General features: G+C 38.1%; 1 protein-coding gene across 2 annotated transcripts in view; it reads left to right on the forward strand.

Annotated features, from left to right (window-relative positions):
- The window catches only part of gak (cyclin G associated kinase), a 155,030-nt gene that overhangs the window by 26,178 nt on the left and 103,852 nt on the right, over positions 1–25,000 (forward strand). For both annotated transcript variants that reach the window (XM_051928074.1, XM_051928075.1), the window contains exons 2-5: positions 5,550–5,611; positions 6,094–6,153; positions 10,590–10,704; positions 14,093–14,235. In XM_051928074.1, coding sequence (XP_051784034.1) covers positions 5,550–5,611; positions 6,094–6,153; positions 10,590–10,704; positions 14,093–14,235 — 380 coding nt within the window. The remainder of the gene's footprint in view (positions 1–5,549; positions 5,612–6,093; positions 6,154–10,589; positions 10,705–14,092; positions 14,236–25,000) is intronic.

Raw genomic sequence — 25,000 nt, forward strand, 5'->3', positions numbered from 1 at the left:
ACGGTGCCTTCAGTTGTGAGAAGCAGATCATAGAATGATTGAAAATAGTTTTGCATGTACCTTTTTAGTAAAAGGCGAGCTTTTAAGCCTGAGAAATCACCCCGTAAATGCACACGTTTAATTGCACATGTGTTAATATGTATGGTTACACAGTATTAAAAGACAGTGAAGAACGTGATTTACCTTTGTTCCCGCGTTTGATAAAAGGTGAGCTTTTAAGCCTGAGAAATCACCCCGTAAATGCACACGTTTAATTGCACGTGTTAATATGTATGCTTACACAGTATTAAAAGACACTCAAAAATTAACGTCATTTACCATCAGCCACGGTGCCTTCAGTTGTGAGAAGCAGATCATAGAATGATTGAAAATAGTTTTGCATTTACCTTTTTAGTAAAAGGCGAGCTTTTAAGCCTGACATATCACCCCGTAAATGCACATGTTTAATTGCACATGTGTTAATATGTATGGTTACACAGTATTAAAAGACAGTGAACAACGTCAGTTACCTTTGTTCCCGCGTTTGATAAAAGGCGAGCTTTTAAGCCTGAGAAATCACCCCGTAAATGCACACGTTTAATTGCACATGTGTTAATATGTATGCTTACACAGTATTAAAAGACAGTCAAAAATTAACGTCATTTACCTTCGTTCCCGCGCTTGACTCGTGCTGTAAATCTCTTCCTTGTTTTTAGTTCACGTGATAACGTAGGAGGCGTGATGACGCGATACGTGACTCCGCCTGATGACGCGATACGTGACTCCGCCTCCTCCATTAGAGTATATGGACAAAAAATATGTTCCAGTTATGACCATTACGCGTAGAATTTCGAAATGAAACCTGCCTAACTTTTGTAAGTAAGCTGTAAGGAATGAGCCTGCCAAATTTCAGCCTTCCACCTACACGGGAAGTTCGAGAATTAGTGATGAGTGAATCAGTCAGTCAGTCAGTCAGTGAGGGCTTTGCCTTTTATTAATATGTATAGATATAAAGGAGAGTTGGGATCCGAGAGACTGTGTTTGTGTGTTTGTGGAGGGATGGAGAGTTAAGGCGGGTGTTGGAGTCACGTGATCATCTCCCCTCCCATTCACCTCATTTCATTCACTTCATTTCGCTCCAAGCTGAGCTCCGCAGCTGGCGCGGTCTTGCTGTTCTTGATTTGCTTTTCACATGGCCAAGTATACGTTGCATGCTCAAGAGTAAGCTCAGCGCACAACTTGGTCATATTACAACCGGAGGGGCGAACTGACAACATGGTATACAAAGAGATTCTGAACAAATAATTATTAGTATAATTTCCCTCAGTTTATTATTTAAAATTTTAAAGCAGTACTTCGCCGCTGCGAAGCGCGGGTATTTTGCTAGTTAATGAATATACTTCCTTTGTTCGTCATCTACACCTTTACACTCCAATATATCGAAGCAAAGCAAGCAGGGGGCGGAGCCCCCTTGTGAAATTAATATTCTGTGTGCTGCCTGTGCCTTCTCTTAGTGCAAGAGGAAGTCAGTTTAAGAAGCACGTAGCTATTAACATGGCTCCAGGTACACTTAACACAAAGCATTTAACGTGCTGCATAACTTTTGATGGGGTTTGAGAAAATCTAGTAAAATAAATATTCATTTTAAGATGAAGTTTAGTTTACGATGTTCTGCTTTAATGACAAATTACGATAATAAAGTCAACATGTCAACTTCAATCTCGACATAAACGTCGAGAATAAAGTAGAAATGTCGAGAATAAAGTCAACATGTTGACTTTATTCTCATCATAAGCGTCGAGATTAAAGTGGAAATGTCAAGAATAAAGTCAACATGTCGCCACACAGTACCCAGGTACATTACACAGTATTGAAAAAAAATAAAATAAAACAAGTACAACTTGGCTTGCAGTATTATCCAGTAGCATATAAACAATATTCACACATTTGAACACAATGGTCCATATCCGACCTTTTAAAACCAAATTATCTCCAGACAACAGACACGGCTCCTTTTTTCGGCAACAGTTCTTCTGTGTCATCATGTTAATCGTTATTGTCTGCTACAGCTTCAGTTTCGGAATGTTCTCTGTCCATTTTCACTATTCAATACCTCCAGTAACGCATGTACTCTGTTGTATGTGTTTTAGTGGTGCAGCAGTGAAAAAGGTCCTTCCTTAAACAGTTTCCTGCTGCGCCACATTCTGAACATTGTTTAGGCTATTTAAACCGGTGTTGTGATATAAGGAAAATCCATATCATAACAAAAATAAAAAACGGTTTTTGGTATGAGCCGGTATACTGCCCCGCAACTACGTCCAACATTATAAAATACTGGAAATTATATGGTAAAATCAAGCCCAGACTTATCGGCAGGAGAACTTAAACACGAGTATATACGATAATTGAACCTTCTATGTAACTTCTTTCAATCCACTTCTAAAGGAGTTTATAGGTAAAGAGATGTGCCTTACGCTAGATTATCTAGCTGAATTGTTAGAAATCCACCCCCTCTCTTTCTAACGATAGTAATACAAGTAATTTTCAATTACAAATGGGTCACTCTGTGAGAAATAGTTTTTCTTCATGTCATGTTTTGATGGTGCATTAAAACATAGCTTTGTTGTTAAGGTTTACCTAGTTTGGTCAGTTGCCTTGAAATTCCCTTTCTCCACTTTCTTAAACATTCTTGGATGTGAGACACAGCCGTTTTATGACATTCACTGCTATTTGAAGCATTTTTGATACAAATGCCTGGAATGGATTAGCAAAATATTCATTATGTGAAGATTATTCTGGAAAAACACCCATACTATTCAGTACTTCAATTTCTGAATTTCTAGTCACTGCTGTGAAAGGTGCTCTCTTGCTCTTTGTGATTAGAGGAAACTAAATCTCCTTCATTGTTTAGGCTAGGTGTATAATAAGTATTTGTCTGGCTGCCTTCTCTTTTACAGATTCTTCACTGGAAGAAAATGGCACAACATACCTAGAAATTAACACTGTTTTAATATTTAAATTGTGCTTACTTTTTTAAATGACTGGAAGAGAAATATTTATCTTTTTTTATGTTTATTTTGTCATATCACCCCATTAGATTAGATAAACTTTATTAATCACATAGAAAAATTCAGATACATACAACAACAGAAACATAAAAATGGATACAGACTCACAGGACAAATAACATAGCCAATCAATCAATAAATGCATAAATAATTGCATATTATGCAGATATTTCAAAATTGACTAAAACAATATATCGGGAGGAAGCACTGAATTGCTTAATAGCAGTGGGCAGAAAAGACCCTCAGAGCTGTTTCTTAGCACACTGTGGTGGGAAAAAAAAGCCTCCTGAAGGGGATGGAGGGGATCTTTCATGATTGCATCCAGTTTTCTCATTATCCTTTGGACACAATAGAAGCTGTTGTGGAAAAGTGTTTGCCCTGTGATGGAGCAGACTAACCTGATAAGTATGTTTAGGCACTGTGCTTCTTTTGCTTCCCCAGGAAACCACAGCGTAGAACACCACACTGGCTACTATGAACTGATAAAACATTTCCAGCAGCTTGCTGCACACATCAAAAGACCTAAGTTTCCTTGTTGAAGTTACAGTCTACTCTGGCACTTCTTATGCAGTGTCACTGTGCTGTCGGACCAGTCCAGTTTGTTGTTTATGTGAACCCCCAGGTACTTAGCTCTCCACTACTTGCATGTCCTCCTGCTGAATGGTGACTGGTCTCAGAGGCTCCTTGGCATGCTGGAGGTTCTTTTGTCTTGCTGATACTGAGTTGCAAGTTGTTGTCCCACAAGACCGAGTCCTCCATAACTTTCCTGTACTCTGACTTGTCTCCATTATTAATGCAGACTATGATTGAGGAGTCATCTGAAAATTAATGTAGATGGCAAGCACTGGTATGGTGCTGGAAGTCTGTTGTGCTTTTTAATGTGTATTGGTTTTGTTGAAAATCACAGATTATTTTACTATTGTCTTTACTAATGTGACCTATAAAACTGTTTAAAACGACTAAAACCGAGCAACTATCTTTATCTCTGTCATACTGTGGAATTGGAGTTTCTTTTTTTACCTAATAACTATCCTTATTCTGTATTTTCCTGTTAATATAGAGGCTAAATTAAATATTTTGTTTATTACTTTTACTAAATTCACAGCATTCAATTGTGTGCAAATGTCTGGACACCTAAGTCAAATATGATGTTTCACTAAGTGCCTATTTTAAAAGTAGTTAACACTACCTCTGCAGGGCAGACTTTCACATTTTATGTACAGTTGTGATTCATATTTTAACAGACTGTGGAAAAGTCAAGGAGCAAATATATTATATTCCAAAGTTTGGGACATCTTTTCATTACTTTGTAACACCTGTTTTGGAAGTTATTTCCAAACTTTCCTTGTAGCCTGCTAAAAGTCTTTGCATTCTTGCTTTTTTAATTTATTTGCACTCTTCTACCCACTGATTTTCAGAAATATTTGGGTCTGGGTGCTGCAAAAAATATACAATATTATTACATTTTCACTTATGTAAATAAAGGTTAATTATATATATATATATATATATATATATATATATATATATATATATATATATATATATATATATATATATTATATATATATATATATATATATTTTAATTATCTTACTCTGATATCAAACCTCTTTTCTGCTTCAGTTTAATTACAGACTCTGGCATTAGTATGTGGGATCTGCTAATATCTAGCTGCATCCATTCTTAAGTGCATCTCCAAAAAATATCTGTGCCATTCAATCCTAAGGTATAATATGATTTACACTATGCTAAGCAAAGTGTTCTTTGATGTTTCTCACTAAACTTTGCCATTGTGGCCAGAAATTTTAATTTTTGTTAATTAACATTAGCACTTCCAAAATATTTCTGGTTCATTGAAGGTATTGCTTTGCATGGTTCAGGTGTTGACGCTTTTATTTTTTATAATAGCGGTATTGTCATGTGTAAATGTAAAAAGAATGTAAAATTCTTACTGTCATTTCCAGGTGACATACTGACTTTAAAATATCTACATTATGTACATTTCAATTCAGTTACTATTATGTTATTCTGTACCTAACAGTCAGCGTCAACTCCAATCCATTTGAAGTGTTTTAATGAAAGAAAGGTAATATTAATTGACTAGAAAGTGTGTGAAAGTATTTTCACATGCCACACACATAATTTTTTCCTTGTTCAATTCTGCAGATAAGCAGTAATTGTGATTTAATATGTACTGAAAAAAATCACACTTTAATGTTTGTGTCCTGGAGACGTTTAGTTAACAACTTTTCACTTTTGGATTCAGTAAAAGATTCAATTTGACCAGGGTGGCTCAAACGTTTACACACTGTGCAACTTTAAGTTTTTTAAGCTATTAAGTTATTTTAATTATTTTAAGCTTGCAAGGTAGTAGAGATTTAGCATTTACTTTATACCAGCATAAATATGTCCCTTTTTATTATTTCTTGAATTCTTATTGTATCCAATTCTAAATACATTATTATCAAGTTAAACTATAACACCATTTTTTGTCATCAGGTGGTTTTGCTTTTGTGTATGAGGCACAGGATATTGGAAGCGGGAAAGATTATGCTTTAAAGGTAAGTTCACTTTTTTTAACATTTAAAACATTCATTATCACTACTGTTGTTCCTACCTTGCATCCTGTGCTTGCTGGGTTAGGCTCCAGCTTCCCCACAATTCTGCCTTGGATAAGCAGATTAAGAAAATGAATGTAAGGATTCTTTTAGTAATTTAATAGTATTTCCTAGTTTTATCCATCCATCCATTATCCAACCCGCTATATCCTAACTACTGGGTCATGGGGGTCTGCTGGAGCCAATCCCAGCCAACACAGGGCGCAAGGCAGGAAACAAACCCCGGGCAGGGCGCCAGCATATACACACACACACACGCACACACACAAAGCACAATTAAGGGTCACTTTAGAATCACCAATGCACCTAACCTGCATGTCTTTGGACTCTGGGAGGAAACCGGGGTACCCGGAGGAAACCCACGCAAACATGGGGAGAATGCAATTGGCTTAGCTAATTTTGAACACTTTTCTTTGTTATTTCAGCGGCTTCTTTCCAATGAAGAGGAGAAAAACAAGGCGATTATTCAAGAGGTCTGCTTCATGGTATCCTTTACTGGAAATTTAAGTAGACAGGATCTGTGTTAGAGAGCAAGGGAGAGAGAAAGAGACGGCTCAAATTAATCCGATAACTTGAGCATTTTATTTACTTGTTAGTGTATTTAATCACAGAATACCTGCACAGAAAGAAATGCTTCAAAGTAAGTATCTTGTTTTTTGTATTTCTGTTGCTTTTTTGGGTTTTCTTTTTCGGAATCAGTAGCATTTAGATGGAGTGTGCAAAGTAATACCTGAAAAGTATGTTTAGAAATTCACAGTTAATCCGTATCAGCAGTTACTTACCTGATACCATATTTAAAGCTTGGCGTCTTTCACCACAAAGGTTTTTAGGAGATGATACTGTGGAATATAATTGTATTTGTTGTAAAATGTTCTGCTAAACATTCTGAACATATCTGGATGTATCTGGGTGAGATATTGGTTATTAGCGAAACAAACAAGCCTGGTAGACTGAATAACCTCCTTTTGTTTGTAAAATTTATGTTCTTTTGAGAAACTCTAGTGGCTTATCTCCATACCAAATATGAAGCCAAGGCAGTCAAAAATTAAAAAAAATATTTATTTTATATACAGTAACATACATTTGTGGGACAAATAAATAATGGGAAATACCCAATTAGAGCAAATGCGAAGCAAACTCTGCTCCTTAACTGGAACTGTTTAATAGTCATGAGCCTAGTCTACTGGGTGAGAAATTTTGCCCATCCTTTCCCACATCCAAAAGCACCACCAAATAATCCTGTTTTTATCCCTTGTCTCTTGCGTAGGACTTTGGCCTAAAATCTCTTCCAGAGTTTGGCTGCTGAGTCACTGGTATAGAACTCCCTCCAGCACATCTAGGGGTGCCTGCCCCTCTGAATTGTCAGTAGATCTTAAAAGGTTTGGATGTGTCAGGAAGATTATTAACATCTCATTCCTTTCTCCTTAAATCAATGCAGACATACAGTGGAACCTCAGTTCACGACCATAATTCGTTCCAAAACTCTGGTCATAACCCGATTTGGTCGTGAACCGAAGCAATTTCCTCCATAGGATTGTATGTAAATACAATCTGTGTGTGTCTCTCTCGAGCGCGCCTGTGTGTGTGTGTGTGTCTCTCTCTCGAGTGCGCCTGTGTGTGTGTGTCTTTGTCTCTCTCGCGCGCCTGTGTGTGTCTCTCTCTCTCTCGCGCTCCTGTGTGTGTGAGTCTCTCTCTCTCGCGCTCCTGTGTGTGTGTGTGTCTCTCTCTCGCACACCTGTGTGTGTGTCTCTCTCACGCGCCTGTGTGTGTGTCTCTTTCTCTTGCGCGCCTGTGTGTGTGTGTCTCTCTCTCTCTCTCTCTCTCGCGCACCTGTGTGTGCCTGTGTGTCTCTCGCGTGCCTGTGTGTGTCTCTCTCTCGTGTGTGTCTCTCTCTCTCGTTTGTGTGGCGCTGTCTCTCTCTTGCTTGCTGCACAGGAAATGCACAGGGAGAGACTGAACACGTACAAATCAAAAAGGAAACTGGCTTGTTCGTATACCGAGTGTGTGGTCGTGAACAGATGCAAAAGTTTGGCAAACTTTTTGGTCGTAAACCAATTTGTTCGTGTTCCGAGACGTTCGTGAACCGAGGTTCCACTGTACTCCCCACTAATGGTTAAACTTAGAGAAGACATGATGGTGACCATTATCCTGAGTTCACTTTTGACCGGGTACATTAGCTATAGATTTCTTGTGGCTTCTTGCCAGTCCTTAGTGGCCTCATCCTTTCTAAAAAGAGAGAATGAGGCACCTATGGAGCCTACTGGGTTACCTGCACTGTAATTTCTGAAGGGAGTATTTTACGGACTCACCCAGGACACTGTTAAATTGGTGCATTTCTAGGACATAATCCTTGACAGAATCTTCTGCCCCACAGTGAGATGTTGAGTATTTCTGTTTCTTCTAGTATAGATCAGTCTTGGGTGAAACTTTGACCCTGTTATGTGTTGTATTGGTGATGCCCTCTCTTGCTAAATGAATACCGCTTCACAGTTGAAGGACAAAATGGATTGTCAATTGACATGTTTTTCCCAGTGAACTGAATAGTAAACCTACTGTTCAGAGTATTTACATCCTTACTTTAAATACAAACCAAAATGTACTGCAGAAATGTGTTTGATATGTAAAAAATATACAGTAATCCCTCCTCCATCGCGGGGGTTGCATTCCAGAGCCACCCGCGAAATAAGAAAATCCGCGAAGTAGAAACCATATGTTTATATGGTTATTTTTATATTGTCATGCTTGGGTCACAGATTTGCGCAGAAACACAGGAGGTTGTAGAGAGACAGGAACGTTATTCAAACACTGCAAACAAACATTTGTCTCTTTTTCAAAAGTTTAAACTGTGCTCCATGACAAGACAGAGATGACAGTTCTGTCTCACAATTAAAAGAATGCAAACATATCTTCCTCTTCAAAGGAGTGCGTGTCAGGAGCACAGAATGTCACATAGATAGAGAAAACAATCTCTAGCAAACAAATCAATAGGGCTGTTTGGCTTTTAAGTATGCGAAGCACCGTGGCACAAAGCTGTTGAAGGCGGCAGCTCACACCCCCTCCGTCAGGAGCAGGGAGAGATAGAGAGAGAGAGAGACAGAGTTTGTTTTCAGTCAAAAATCAATACGTGCCCTTTGAGCTTTTAAGTATGCGAAGCACCGTGCAGCATGTCGTTTCAGGAAGCAGCTGCACAAAAGATAGCAACGTGAAGATAATCTTTCAGCATTTTTAGACGAGCGTCCGTATCGTCTAGGTGTGCGAACAGCCCCCCTGCTCAATCCCCATATGTCAGGATCAGAGAAAGTCAGCGCAAGAGAGAGAGAAAAGTAAGCAATCTAGCTTCTCAGCCATCTGCCAATAGCGTCCCTTGTATGAAATCAACTGGGCAAACCAACTGAGGAAGCATGTACCAGAAATTAAAAGACCCATTGTCCGCAGAAATCCGCGAACCAGCAAAAAATCCGTGATATATATTTAAATAGATAGATAGATAGATAGATAGATAGATACTTTATTAATCCCAATGGGAAATTCACATAATATGCTTACATATAAAATCCGCGATGGAGTGAAGCTGCGAAAGGCGAAGCGCGATATAGCGAGGGATCACTGTATTTCTGATTATAATAGAATATACTTAAGCGAATGAGTTAAATTGACATGATTAAGAAGAACAGTGACACAATTAATAAATTATTGTGTCATTTAATTTATATCTTTTTCATGATACAGTAATCCCTCACTTATCGCGGGAGATAGGTTCCAAGGCCGACCGCGATAACTGAATTTCCGCGAAGTAGGGACACTATATTTATTTAATTATTTAACGTGTATTTGGACGTTTTTAAACCCTCCCTGTATTGTTTACAACCCACCATTTACTCTATTAAAAACAGGGACAACTGCTAAGCAATATGAAATCAGTAGATAAGTTTACTCTTACTGTATAGCGAAGTACACGTAGCAGCTTGTAGGCGGTCATGACGTCGTCGACCTTGTTGCAAAGATTCATAAAGCAGATTCCATCCAGACTACTGCCTTATCACGTCCACTTGCAACTCGTTTTGCACCCTGGTTAAAGGACACTGCGGCCGTAGATCTTATATGCTTTTCCTCCTTTTTAAATAAAGAGAATCGATGTCCTGTAGCGGTGTAGCTGTTCCCTTCCTTCAACATATCCAAAACTTTTACCTTTTCTGCAATCATTTGCATCTTCTGTTGGTGCTTGGACACGGCCCCTGAAGCATTAGCACGTTAATGATGAATGAGTGAGATGAGACTTCCTGGTTAATGCAACACTCCGTCGCTGAGCCAATCAGCAGCACACAGGAACTTAACTGCGTGCTCTGATTGGGTAGCTTCTCAGCCTTCCGCCAATAGCATCTCTTGTATGAAATCAAATGGGCAAACCAACTGAGGAAGCAAGTAAACAGACCCATTGTCTGTAGAAACCCGCGAAGCAGCGAAAAATCCATGTTATGTATTTAGATATGCTTACATATAAAATCCGCGAAGTTGTGAATCTGCGAAAAGTGAACCGCGAAGTAGCGAGGGATTACTGTAGTACTAAATATGTAACCATATGAATGTGCAGATCAGTTCAAAATAGGAAAATGCTTAAGAGTTTCTCCAACCATTATTTCACAATGCTTAGAAATGTATAGCTCAATGTAATAAAAAATGATATAGCTTTGTATTAAAAGAAAATAAATGGAACACACACTAAAACTTTACTAATAATAGTAATATTCTTTCAGGGTCATCACAAGTAAAGAAAATTGTAAATTTGCTTTCTGGATTATAGTTAAGTATACTTGTCTGCTTACTCATTTATTTTTGTTAACAACAGTGATGCAGCTTTAAATGTTAGCTGCATTTTCTGATGATATTTGTGTTGCAATTTCCCTTGACCTTTTGTTTTCAGAAAAAGCTCTCAGGTCATGCAAACATTGTTCAGTTTTGTTCTGCAGCCTCAATAGGCAAGGAAGAATCTGATACTGGGCAAGCAGAGTTCCTTATTCTTACAGAGTTATGTAGAGGTAAGATCGCATTCCCTCTGTATCAAATTCAATCATTCATATATACTAGATAAAAAATCCTGCATATAATGGTTGAGATAGTGTAAATGGATGACAGAAAATAAAAGTTTAAACACTTTTTTTAAATTTTATTGATTTTATTGAAATCACATAACATTCCATACAAATAGATACATTTTACAAGAATAGGATTGAAAACGAATCAACCCCCACCCCTAGTTTAAATATTTTTTTACAGTTTATTTTACAGTTACTATTTTACTGTTTGTTTTCATTTTCCATTTTCTGTGCTCAAGTAGTCTACACAAATGTCATTTTAAGAAAAGCAAGCAAGTTTCAGGTTTATTAGTACAACTTTAATATAAACCTGTGAGGTTTATGATGGAAATCAAAAGGGCAGATATTAACATTCAAATAGTCAGTGAGAGGAATAATAAAATATGGTATTACTTGCAGTGGAAGAAAATTAGGCATCCACCAGCAGTGATCATGGGCTAGTGACGTTCATTTGAGTAGTTGGTGGTTTCATCTTCTCTCTGAATTAATAGGGGATATAAGAATGACTAGAGAAGCTTGCACATTTCTGTACTGCTGAACAGCTATGGAATTTAGCTTATGGAGTCGTTTTAAAACAAAAGACCAGATCTTATCATAATGTGCTATCTTTAAATGCTGATGCATTGTAGCCTCCAGCACAAGAGCATTTGGGCTTTAGGACTATTGGTGAAAAGTGTCCCTTTTCATTTTGGCTTTGATGTTTAAATTAAGTTGAATACTAATATGACACTGAAGAGGATTAAAGAGTAGAGTGGAAAGGGCTTCTATAATTGTGTTGGATATGCACTGAAGTCTGTATCTCAGCCTTGGATATTTTTGATAAGTATCTTCTGCCAGGTTTGGTTGCATTTACTGAAATGTTGTTCAGATGTACAGTATACTGTAAATAAATAAAAACTTAAAAAGTAAATTTAATCTTGCATAAAATGTTCGGTGCCCAAATTTATCAATGTTCTCAGAATGAAGCAAGATTGGCTCTACTCTAAGGAGTAGGAGTAAAAGCATTTTATTAATTTTCCTAATTTGGTAAACAACTCTTAATTTCACCAGGGTTTAGGAGAGACTGTGAGATGTCCTCACTTGCTGAGAGCTGCTAGAAAATGGCATTCAGGCAGAGAATGGCACTCAAATTGTAGGAAAAATGGAATGTTTTGAAATCACTGGACAATAGTGAACTTGTAAAAAGATATTGATTTAACAAAGATGGAATAATAATTGTGCAAATCTTGTACATTACGTGGTTGATACCTCTAAATGGAGAAGCCATGCGCTTTCAGCTAAAATGAAAGTGTTAGTAACATTACACTTTTTGGCCACAAGGAAAATGCAGCTTTGTAATAGCAATAATTTCGGTATGTCATAACCAACCTTTTCTTGAATTTTGCACCAGACTCTGAACACCCTTACAACAGATGAGATAATACTCAGATTATACATTTGCCCACAATTTAACATGAGGTAATGGTAAAACAAGCTGCATTCATGCAACTCGCCACAAATGTAACGATAATTGCCCCGATGTTGGATGAACATGCATATTTGAATCACAAGTGTTATCACAGTATCAACAAATAGGTGGTCATGAATGCAAACTGTATTTTAGTAGCCAGCATATTATTCTGAGGTTATACTGGTCTGGATGGGTGATTGATAGTGAAATGTCACACAGATACACTGACCTTAATACTCCATGACCCCCCGGAATATTCACTTTGCCCAGGAAGGTTCAAGAAGGTAAGTGGACACTCCGGAAGCATCAGATAAACAGCTTGCAGAAGATAAGGGGAGATCACGGAGAGAGGCATGACACATCATGCTGCTCTGGAAGACAATTGGGAACAGTGCAAGAGTGAACACAAATTCAGTAACCGTGCAGGAATAGCCATGGCTAGTCTTAGTATGACTGTTGCTTTACGAGAGGTTTCCGATATGCCATAATAGCGTGAAAGTGATTCTTTAAGAAGTATGTCTGTGGATTATTCACTGTTAAAAGAATGTGCTGGGCTAAGCTTACTTTCAGAGTGTGTCTCAGTCTTTTCATCTCGGTGTTCATTCATGATGCTGCGAAGTGGCAAATATTGCATAAAGCTTAGAACAATATCCTACCTTATTATGTTTTCCTTCTTTTTTTAATGTTTTATTATTATTATTATTGTTATTATCATCATCTTCTTCTTCTTCGTGGCAAAGCCTCAGTGTTAGTTTCATAAAATTATTAAACATCATGAGTGTCAATATGTGGCAAGGAATACAATACAATTGTGACATTCGCTCTCATATGTGGCCTTTTACTCCTCAGTGGGACTTTGAAGTGGTTGAAATTCTTTTCTTAGTCATACTGTTAGTGCAATTAATAGAAGTTATTCTGAGATACTTGATAAAATGGTCCCAGGAGAGTTTTTTCAGTTCACCTTTATTTGTTTCAAATCCCATTCACTTGCTCATGTAGCTGTTGTGCCAGTTTTAATAAAACCATGACTGCATTGTAATTTTTGTATAAATTACTTTAATAGATTTTCCTAGGAACATACAGTATTTTCGCAAAGCACACAAGATATAAACTAACCTAACTGGAATTGATAATATTCTAGATGTGGGTGATTTTGCTTATTTAAATGATTCAGTAAGCTACATTCAACATGCCGTAATATATAAAACCTTTAAGAGTTACTTTCTGTATATGCTTGGGATATAGTAAGTAAAGATGGCTGTTCCATCCTGTTGATACTCTAAGGTAATTGTATACAATTTATTTTATATATTAATTTAAACAGTAATAAAGTTTTAATGCCTTGTTATGTCTGGTTTTTTTTGTCAGAATTTTAACGAAAAATCCATTGCATAAAAACTATTTGCATAAACATGTACCTATGGTGTTTTAAAATTTCATTGGATTTATTATATTCCTATAACTTTCTGAACAAAATGGCTAGTAAATGACTTCAACAATAACTGAAAATGTGCCTTACATTTTTTACTGTGGGTAACATCTCTCCATAACACTATTTTGGTACTGGTTTGATTCTGGGTAGTGGTGGCATTAGATCCTCTAGGGCTTCATTCCTTAGGTAAAAGACATGGTGCAAGATTGATTGCCATCTTCAAAATATTAGATGATTTCCATTTTATATTAGTAAGATTTGGATATTCTGGTTTGTCATATTTTCATTGGCAAAAAAGGTTTATGCAGATAAGTAGAAATTTAAACTATGAAAATATACATTTGTCATAAATATTAAATACTTTTTTGCCATGTTATGTTTTTATGAAGAACAATGTGAATCTAGGCATTGAACAACAAATGAAAATTAAATCATGTTTAAACCTTTAGGCCAACTAGTAGATTTCATCAAGAAAGTGGAAGCAAAAGGACCATTAACTTGTGATGCTGTGCTGAAGATTTTTTATCAGACCTGTAAAGCTGTACAACATATGCACAAACAGAAGCCACCTATAATCCACAGGGACTTAAAGGTAAGTCAGTATAAGACAGCGTAAGGCATTCAGTCTGGGCTTCTTAATCACCAAGGAGTCCAATTTCATATGTGCTCTTGTTGAACAAACACATTGTAAGCATGAGAATACAGCAGTTTTTATTTGTTATATTTAACTTTGTCATTTGCAGCGAGTGAGTTAGAATGAAGCCACTTATAATGTATTTATTTCTTGGCTTTTTGTTGCTTTACTCATGTGAGCTTTTGTGTGGCATTTAGTATATGTTAAATGTTTTTCTGATTCATAATCTCAGTTTAATTCCTCTTGCCATTAATGTGCCTTTCTGAAATATCATTAATGCTACTATTGTTCATTCTTTTGTTATGAATTTTTGCAGTATAAAACAATTGATGTTAGAAAAAGATTTATTTGGGCATAGTATGAATTATGCCATTTTATTTTTTTCAAAATAAGTGTTTTGATGTTTAATTTGAAATATGGTAGTGTGAAGAGACAGATGTATCCAACTATTACCCTCAAAAAGAAAGAAACAAGAACAGTATCTCAAAATTCACATAGCATTCTTAAGCTTAACCAATGTAGCATGATTTTGTTAAGTTAATAGCATTCTAGGCGGCACGGTGGCGCAGTCGTAGCACTGCTGCCTCGCAGTAAGGAGACCTAGGTTTGCTTCCCGGGTCCTCCCTGCGTGGAGTTTGCATGTTCTCCCCGTGTCTGCGTGGGTTTCCTCTGGGTGCTCCGGTTTCCTCCCACAGTCCAAAGACATGCAGATTAGGTGCATTTGCGATCCTAAATTGTCCCTAGTGTGTGCTTAGTGTGTGTGTGTATGTGTGTGTGTGCCCTGCAGTGGGCTGGTGTCCTGCCCAGGGATTTGTTCCTGCCTTGTGCCCTGTGTTGGCTGGGATTGGCTCCAGCAGACCCCCCTGTGCCTCTGTGTTAGGATATAGCGGATTGGAAGATGACTGACTGACTAATAGCATTCTTTGCACCAAGTTTAGTCATGCAAATTCACTTCTCTGTTCATGGAATTCTCCCTTTTATAGAATGAAAGGTTTCAGTAGTTAATGGGTAGAAGTTGAGAAAAGTTAAGCTTTCAGTTTTCTGCTGCAAAGTATCATCATTTGTATCTCAAGGAGGGCAGTTTCTTATACAAACAGCTTCAAGTTGTCATTGAACCCTAATCCCGTCCTCTTTAGACAGATTACTTGCATGCAACCATTAACCATTATAAGTAACAAGACTGTACCTCAGTGGCTGTTGTTGTTCTTCAACTATTTGGAACTTGTTGGAGTCCACAAGAAATATCACCACCACAGCTATACAGAAAAGCAGAGTTGAGCTTTAACATATGTGATGGTCCATTGAAGAAATATTATAAACCTTTATCAAATTGTAAAAAGAGAGGAATAAAAAAATGGCCCAGTGGATCATAGAGGTACCCTGTATTATTATCACTCTTTTTGATGGTATACTTAATACACCATGGTTCAAGTGTTACCAATTAAAAAACTAAAATCAGTGTTCTTTTGATGAAATAAACACAATATAATTGTTTGCCAGGTCCAGGAGACTGATGATAAATGGGGATTGCAGAGCATTCTTTGACATTTTTTTCTTGCCTCTTAATTCAATGTTGTTCCCCTTTACTCAAAGTGATTCTGAATTTCAAAAATCATTTAAATAAATACTGTGAGTACTTATTTTAATTTAAAATCCATCCATCCATCCATTTTCCAACCCGCTGAATCCTAACACAGGGTCACGGGGGTCTGCTGGAGCCAATCCCAGCCAACACAGGGCACAAGGCAGGGAACCAATCCTGGGCAGGGTGCCAACCCACCGCAGTTAATTTAAAATATTTTTTCAAAATAAAAAGTTGTGCTGTTATGATTGGCAAAACCTTTTTCTTCATGGTAAAATCACATTAGTCCATAAATTTTGACAATTTTTTAAATTAAATTTATGTTCTTTTTAATTTTCAAATCCTTTTCTTTGAGCCATTCCTTTGAAGAAACTAATTTGTAGGGTCACTTCGGGTTTAAAAGAAATGTATTGGACACTAGTGTTTCAGGATTGACAGTGCAATTTTAATTGCAATGGATAATCTTCACAAAGTTGGTGTACTAAAGGCACTGTACTAAAGGCACACACACACTCTGTACTGTAATTTGATGAAATTACATTTATTAAAAATAGTGACAATTTCACACCAAGTTATGCTTTCATATTTTGGTGAAATTTTAGGTATCAATTATTAACACTATACATTTTATTAACTGTGTTAATAACAATAATACACAATCATTGTTTAAAATGCATGTAAAGTGCACTTTTGTTTTATTGTATTTTCATATTGCAGCTTACTTTTAAGTTTTCTGTTCTTAGGGTTTTGTGACTTATTTGAAATGAGTGAATGTAGCCTCCTTAGTGTTATTTTCATCACTGGAAAAATGAACCAAATGCATTGAATTTTTTTCACCAACAAAAAAATGTTATGTGTAACAGAAACAAGTAAATAACGAAACATCAACCTAATCACAGTAGGAAATGTATGTCTTGTGCCCACTGCTGTACTGATGCAGATTTAGTTCAGGTACTTCATGTTCTATGTTTTAACAGTCATTAATGCACATAGGCACTGTTCTACCAGATGTCGAAATTTTTTTTTTAAGTAATATAGTTCTGTTGCTTGAACATGACAGGGTAGAAGGTCAGTGCCTAACTCGCATTATCCACACCACCCATTGTGTTGTTGTAACCCTATAACAGTGCTAAGCATAGTGATTTCCGTATTTCCCCTTATAAGAATATTGACAGTTGCTGCCTTATGTCCAGAGCATTGGAGATGAACATCTTTCTTGTCCTTCAACTTGATCGGAATCATTTTGCCTTTTTGCCACACAGCTACATCACCACACTCTTTGATGTGACTGGAGTCACCAGTTGTACCATGCTGGTTTTGTCATAAACATGTGCATCAGTTTCCTTTGAAGTAAAATCTCATGCAGTTCAGGTGAAGTATAGGAACTCAATATTATACAGTACCCTTCTTCAAGCCAAGTGTCCGCCAGTGATAGTACAGATGATGTAGTGATGCCATATTGACTGTATTTGTCAACTCGTTTGATCTCTCTTCCAGTGTAAATGATTAATTTCCTGATGTTTCCAGAGATTGCTTCATACAGCATGTGGAACTTGATTCTGAAGCATGCCTGTTCGGATGTATTGTACTATATCTATGACAGCCTTCCTTTGTAACCCTTGAGACTTTCACCAATATTTATGTCAACATCAGGAACATATACCTCTGCATATTTTTGATGACTGCCTTATACATTTACCTCAGTTTGTACAGGTTTGGCTTTATCATAGTTATTTGTAAAATGCAAATATTTAATAATGAGTGAAAAATAATACTCAGTCATAGGGTGGCTGTAACAACTGGTTTGTGGACAAGTACCATCTCTTTACTGGTTTACGCACTATAACTTGCTCTTTTCGTGGGCTGAAAAACACCCATGTGTTATCTTCAGCAACAAGTAGATGGTTTACTATGACTTTTTTGATACTGCTCCATAAATAATCATGATCAACAGACAAATTTGGATCGGGTTTACCCCTGAGTGGGCAATGAGGAGGTGCAGGATTGTTAGTACCAAACATAGACATCATTTAATCTTGCATGTCAGAATCTGTTTCACTATTCGTGTCATGCTGACTAATGTTGCAGTGTAAATTTATTCTAAAAACTGGCTTTAAGGCTTCTTAATTGCAGTGTGTTTTTGGCCGAAGGCTCCACTCTTCTCATGAGTATTGATGCTACCATAGACTTGGTATAAACTGACAGAAAGCCTAGAAATATTCTTTTTTTTTTTTTTTTTTTTTTTTTGCAGCATGATGTTATTACATCCATTAGATGGAAGTAGAATACTGGCTTGAGAATTTTTCAGTCGTAACACTATAAAGCAGATCATTACACTTCACTTTGAGTGAGACTTGGGGAATAACGTTATTGCATATTGTATTATGCATACTATATGCATAATTATTGATCCAAAGCCTGCAGTTCGGCATCTATCATACTTGGGATACAGTAAAAAAGACTACAAAGATGTAGAAATAAAAGTTATCAGTTGTTTGAGCTTGCCATCTTTATAAGCACTCTGCAAGAATAGCTTGTTTATCTAGTAAATGTGCTTGTAAACCGACTAACACACAGCCTTGTTAAAGAAAGCTGGAGTGTCTTACTTTATACTTGTCAAATTATACTAAATGGATTTCATAATTAATGTTAGGATAAAGTTCAGACATCTACTAAATGATTACTTGACAGGCACATGCTAAAGCAATAAGACATGGAAATGACTGAAGTACAACTTTTTTGCGGAAAATACTCTTTTTCATTGTTTTGCATTATTTCCACATCCAAATAACACAGGTAATCCACAGCACACAAGTTGAATCAGTTATACTCTGTTGCCTGCACCACAGGGGAGCACAGTGTGTTTTTAAAAAAATATAAGGCATGCTACTTTTTTCTACACTTAAATGATTTACAACACAGGAAGACAGACACCCCTTGCCATTCCTTATCAACTGTCCTTTCCTGTTTCTTGCAGATGAGGGTAAGTGCATGCATGCTTCAAATGCTGTATAGAAATTGACCTAATATCTCCTCTGTCTCTGAGGCATCTTTAAGAATTAACTTGCTAGGATTGTCATCATAATTTGTAAAGCAGGCATTATACTGCCAGAATAAAATTTTTCTCCCAATAGTCTGCTTTATTTTATAAAATAATTGAAAATGCATGCATGTTAAAGCATACTTACAGTAGTATTAAGTTAGATGTGAATCAGGCCTTAGTCCAAGAGCATTCTGATCAAGCTAGGCATTACAGCAGTTAATATGTTAAACATTGTTAAAATGCTCTAACTTGCTAGAATGTTTTATTTGTGCCTTGTTTTGAGATTTTTACTTTAAATTTATGCATCCATTCAGTCCATCAAGCTTGTTTGTTTAGCTAATGGTCCCAATATCTCACCCACATACTTCATAAAAGTTGACAACCGTTTCCACTTTAACTGCATGTCTTAGTAGATTGTTCCTGATTCCTACAATGCTTTACATACAAATGTTTTTCTTTGCTTTTGTTTTATGTGCATTTTCCTTTAATTTCCACTAGTGTACTAACCCTAATCCTATTTTAGACCCTTATATCCTACATTGAAATTTTGTTTTCAAAGCATTGGAACGCAAAATTAGTTGTTTTTTTGTTTTGAATGTGACAATTGTTATTAGGAGACCTTTATAAGCTGTAAATGTACACAATTGAAAAAACAATCTTTATCCAACTAATCTGAACAACCTGGAGCAAATCTGCATAAAGTAATGAGCTATAATCACTTGTGAATAGTGTGGAGAGCTGTTACATATTTTCCTCAAATATTTTTTAACATAAAACAAATAAAAATATCAGTTAGAATAAAATGTTATTGTAGAGTATGTTATTCAGTAAAATTAGGGAACTGGTAAGGTTATTTTTGTATAGCACTGTGTGGGTGGATGTTTAGATGAGTATTGTGAGAGAATAATTTGGAAGTAAAAATAGTTAAGTTTCTTGATTTGCAGTGCACATTGAAATACATAAAAATTTGTTTTAAAAATGTCATACAGACACTGTAGAAATTGTCAAGTAAACAAGCAGAATGTCCCAGGGGGGTGGTTCAAGAAACTGGCTGATGTAATGTTCTTTCATACCACTGGAAAGACTTGCTAGTTTGCACATATACAGTTTCCATAAAAGAATAAGAGATGAATTCAAGAGATATTGCAGAATAAAGTTATAATGAAGAAACACTTTTATTTTAGGCTGGTTGAGCTCTGTGATAAAGCTCCTCACGTTTTTTTACCAATCAGAGTATGACATGTTAGCATTAATTTGGCACTGTTATACAAATTCAGTTATTTATAAAATGGACCTTTCCCATTAAATTTTTGATCATTCTGACCATGCTGTAACAGACTGCTGTGATGGATGCTCCCTCTTCAGCCTGATCTGCAAGGGTAAATAGATGACAGATGAACAAGCTTTCTCCTGCCTGATTACTAACACAAAAAGGTTTTAATCAAACTTGTCCTGGTAGAGGACAAGTTTCTTTCTTTAATCAGTATGTTGATTTCTACCACAGTATGTGTGCATACATGAATGTAACCAGGACAAGTTTCTTTCTTTAATCAGTATGTTGATTTCTAGCACAGTATGTGTGCACACATGAATGTAAAAATAACTATCATATCCTGAAACTTCTGTGTTCCTTATCTGAAATAATCTCCTCACCTCCAAACCTTTGTTCCTTCTACCTGAAAAATCTCGGCAAACAAATGTGTTATTAACATAGAATAAGGAAATGTCTGTTTTGTTATTGGTTAATAAAGAATTATGTCAAGAAACTTTATAATAAAATTGTAGTGATGAAAATTAAAAAGTCATCCATGTTCAAAAATATGATAAAAATACAAAACGCACACTGCAGCATTCTTCTGACTATAGACTGTCAGCAGAAAAGGCCAAAGAGTCTAGCATGATGTCTAATAATTCTAGTTCTGACAATGGTAGTTTGGGTGATAAACCAAATTTATTTTTAAATAGAGTATATGTATATGTGTGTATGTACTGTATATGATAGATAGATAGATACTTTATTAATCCCAAGGGGAAATTCACATACTCCAGCAGCAGCATACTGATAAAAAACAATATTAAATTAAAGAGTGATAAAAATGCAGGTATAACAGACAATAACTTTGTATAATGTTAACGTTTACCCCCCCAGGTGGAATTGAAGAGTCACATAGTGTGGGGGAGGAACGATCTCCTCAGTCTGTCAGTGGAGCAGGACAGTGACAGCAGTCTGTCTTGAAGCTGCTCCTCTGTTTGGAGATGATACTGTTTAGTGGATGCAGTGGATTCCCCATGATTGACAGGAGCTTGCTCAGTGCCCGTCGCTCTGCCACGGATGTCAAACTGTCCAGCTCCATGCCTACAATAGAGCCTGCCTTCTTCACCAGTTTGTGCAGGCGTGAGGCGTCCCTCTTCTTTATGCTGCCTCTCCAGCACACCACCGCATAGAAGAGGGTGCTCGCCACAGCCGTCTGATAGAACATCTGCAGCATCTTATTGCAGATGTTGAATGACGCCAGCTTTCTAAGGAAGTATAGTCGACTCTGTCCTCTCTTGCACAGAGCATCAGTATTGGCAGTCCAGTCCAATTTATCATCCAGCTGCACTCCCAGGTATTTACAGTGGTGTGAAAAACTATTTGCCCCCTTCCTGATTTCTTATTCTTTTGCATGTTTGTCACACAAAATGTTTCTGATCATCAAACACATTTAACCATTAGTCAAATATAACACAAGTAAACACAAAATGCAGTTTTTAAATGATAGTTTTTATTATTTAGGGAGAAAAAAAATCCAAACCTACATGGCCCTGTGTGAAAAAAGTAATTGCCCCCTTGTTAAAAAATAACCTAACTGTGGTGTATCACATCTGAGTTCAATTTCCGTAGTCACCCCCAGGCCTGATTACTGCCACACCTGTTTCAATCAAGAAATCACTTAAATAGGAGCTGCCTGACACAGAGAAGTAGACCAAAAGCACCTCAAAAGCTAGACATCATGCCAAGATCCAAAGAAATTCAGGAACAAATGAGAACAGAAGTAATTGAGATCTATCAGTCTGGTAAAGGTTATAAAGCCATTTCTAAAGCTTTGGGACTCCAGCGAACCACAGTGAGAGCCATTATCCACAAATGGCAAAAACATGGAACAGTGGTGAACCTTCCCAGGAGTGGCCGGCCGACCAAAATTACCCCAAGAGCGCAGAGACGACTCATCCGAGAGGTCACAAAAGACCCCAGGACAACGTCTAAAGAACTGCAGGCCTCACTTGCCTCAATTAAGGTCAGTGTTCACGACTCCACCATAAGAAAGAGACTGGGCAAAAACGGCCTGCATGGCAGATTTCCAAGACGCAAACCACTGTTAAGCAAAAAGAACATTAGGGCTCGTCTCAATTTTGCTAAGAAACATCTCAATGATTGCCAAGACTTTTGGGAAAATACCTTGTGGACTGATGAGACAAAAGTTGAACTTTTTGGAAGGCAAATGTCCCGTTACATCTGGCGTAAAAGGAACACAGCATTTCAGAAAAAGAACATCATACCAACAGTAAAATATGGTGGTGGTAGTGTGATGGTCTGGGGTTGTTTTGCTGCTTCAGGACCTGGAAGGCTTGCTGTGATAGATGGAACCATGAATTCTACTGTCTACCAAAAAATCCTGAAGGAGAATGTCCGGCCATCTGTTCGTCAACTCAAGCTGAAGCGATCTTGGGTGCTGCAACAGGACAATGACCCAAAACACACCAGCAAATCCACCTCTGAATGGCTGAAGAAAAACAAAATGAAGACTTTGGAGTGGCCTAGTCAAAGTCCTGACCTGAATCCAATTGAGATGCTATGGCATGACCTTAAAAAGGCGGTTCATGCTAGAAAACCCTCAAATAAAGCTGAATTACAACAATTTTGCAAAGATGAGTGGGCCAAAATTCCTCCGGAGCGCTGTAATAGACTCATTGCAAGTTATCGCAAACGCTTGATTGCAGTTATTGCTGCTAAGGGTGGCCCAACCAGTTATTAGGTTCAGGGGGCAATTACTTTTTCACACAGGGCCATGTAGGTTTGGATTTTTTTTTCTCCCTAAATAATAAAAACCACCATTTACAAACTGCATTTTGTGTTTACTTGTGTTATATTTGACTAATGGTTAAATGTGTTTGATGATCAGAAACATTTTGTGTGACAAACATGCAAAAGAATAAGAAATCAGGAAGGGGGCAAATAGTTTTTCACACCACTGTATAGGTCTGCACCCTCTGCACACATGGACCCCGTGATCATCAGAGGTGACTGAGGGGCCTGGTCCTCCTAAAATCCACCACCAGCTCCTTGGTTCTGCTGGTGTTCAGTTGTAGGTGGTTTGAGTCGCACCATTTAACAAAGTCCTTGATTTGGTTCCTATACTTCTCCTCCTGCCTACTCCTGATGCAGCCCACGATAGCAGTGTCGTCAGCGAACTTTTGCACGTGGCAGGACTCCAAGTTGTATTGAAAGTCTGATGTATATAGGCTGAATAGGACCGGAGAAAGTACAGTCCCCTGCGGCACTCCTGTGCTGCTGACCACAATGTCAGACCTGCAGTTCCCGAGACGCACATACTGAGGTCTGTCTGTAAGATAGTCCACGATCCATGCCACCATGTATGAATCTACTCCCATCTCTGTCAGCTTGTCCCTAAGGAGCAGAGTTGGATGGTGTTGAAGGCACTAGAGAAGTCCAGAAACACTTACTGCACCACTGCCTCTGTCCAAGTGGGAGAGGAATCAGTATAGCATGTAGATGATGGCATCCTCCACTCCCACCTTCTCCTGGTATGCAAACTGCAGAGGGTCGAGGGCGTGGCGGACCTGTGGCCTCAGGTGGTGAAGCAGCAGCCGCTCCATGGTCGTCTTCACATGTGACGTCAGAGCGACAGGCCGGAAGTCATTCAGCTCATTAGGACGTGATACCTTTGGGACTGGGGTGATGCAAGATGTTTTCCAAAGCCTCCTGTTCCAGGCTCGGGTTGAAGATGCGCTGTAGAGGACTCCCCAGCTCCAGTGCACAGGCCTTCAGCAGTCGTGGCGATACTCCATCTGGACCCACTGCTTTCCTTGCACGAAGTCTCCTCAGCTCTCTGTTTACCTGGGCTGCTGTAATTGTGGGTGGGGGGAAACTTCTCCTATGCTGGTATCAATAGAAGGATGGGTGGAGGGTGCAGTACTTCGAGGTGAGAGTAGGTTAGGGTGGTCAAACCTGTTAAAGAAGTTGTTCATCTGGTTTGCTCTCTCCACATCTCTCTCGATGGTGGCACCCCGCTTCGAGCTGCAGCCAGTGATGATCTTCATCCCATCCCACACTTCCTTCATGCTGTTATTCTGCAACTTCTGCTCCAGCATTTCTCCTGTACTGCTCCTTCGCCGCCCTGAGCTGGAATCGGAGTTTCTTCTGCACGCGCTTGAGCTCATGTGATCACTGCATTTAAAAGCCCTCTTCTTCTGGTTCAAAAGGCCCTTGATGTCACTTGTAATCCATGGCTTGTTGTTAGCATAGCAGCGTACTTTTCATACTGGAACTACAATGTCCATACAGAAGCTGATGTAGTCAGTAGTGCAGTCAACAGCCTCCTCAATGTTCCCACTGTGTGATCCCTGCAGGATATCCCAGTCCGTAGTTCCAAAGCAGTCTCTCAGAGCCTGCTCTGCCTCAGGGGACCACTTCCTGAATGAGCGTGCGGTTGTAGGTAGCTCCCTCACTCTTGGTTTGTAGTGAGGCTGAAGCAGAACCAGTTTATGATCTGCTTTCCCAAGTGCAGGCAGCGGGGTGGCGCTGTATGATTCCTTAACATTTGCATACAGTAGGTCAATAATCCTATTTCCCCGGGTGTTACAGTCCACATACTGGGAGAAGGCAGGTAATGTTTTGTCCAGCGTCACATGGTTAAAGTCTCCAGAGATTAGCACAAGTGCCTCGGGGTTTTTGTTTGTAGTTTAGCAACAGCGGTGTGGATGATGTCACATGTTATCTCCACATCCGCCCGAGGAGGGATCTAAACAATAACAATAATGACGTGTCCAAACTCTCTGGGCAAGTAATAGGGATGCAGACTTACGGCCAACAGTTC

The sequence above is a fragment of the Erpetoichthys calabaricus genome, chromosome 5, assembly GCF_900747795.2.
Source record: "Erpetoichthys calabaricus chromosome 5, fErpCal1.3, whole genome shotgun sequence".
In the NCBI taxonomy this organism is placed as follows: Eukaryota; Metazoa; Chordata; class Cladistia; order Polypteriformes; family Polypteridae; genus Erpetoichthys; species Erpetoichthys calabaricus.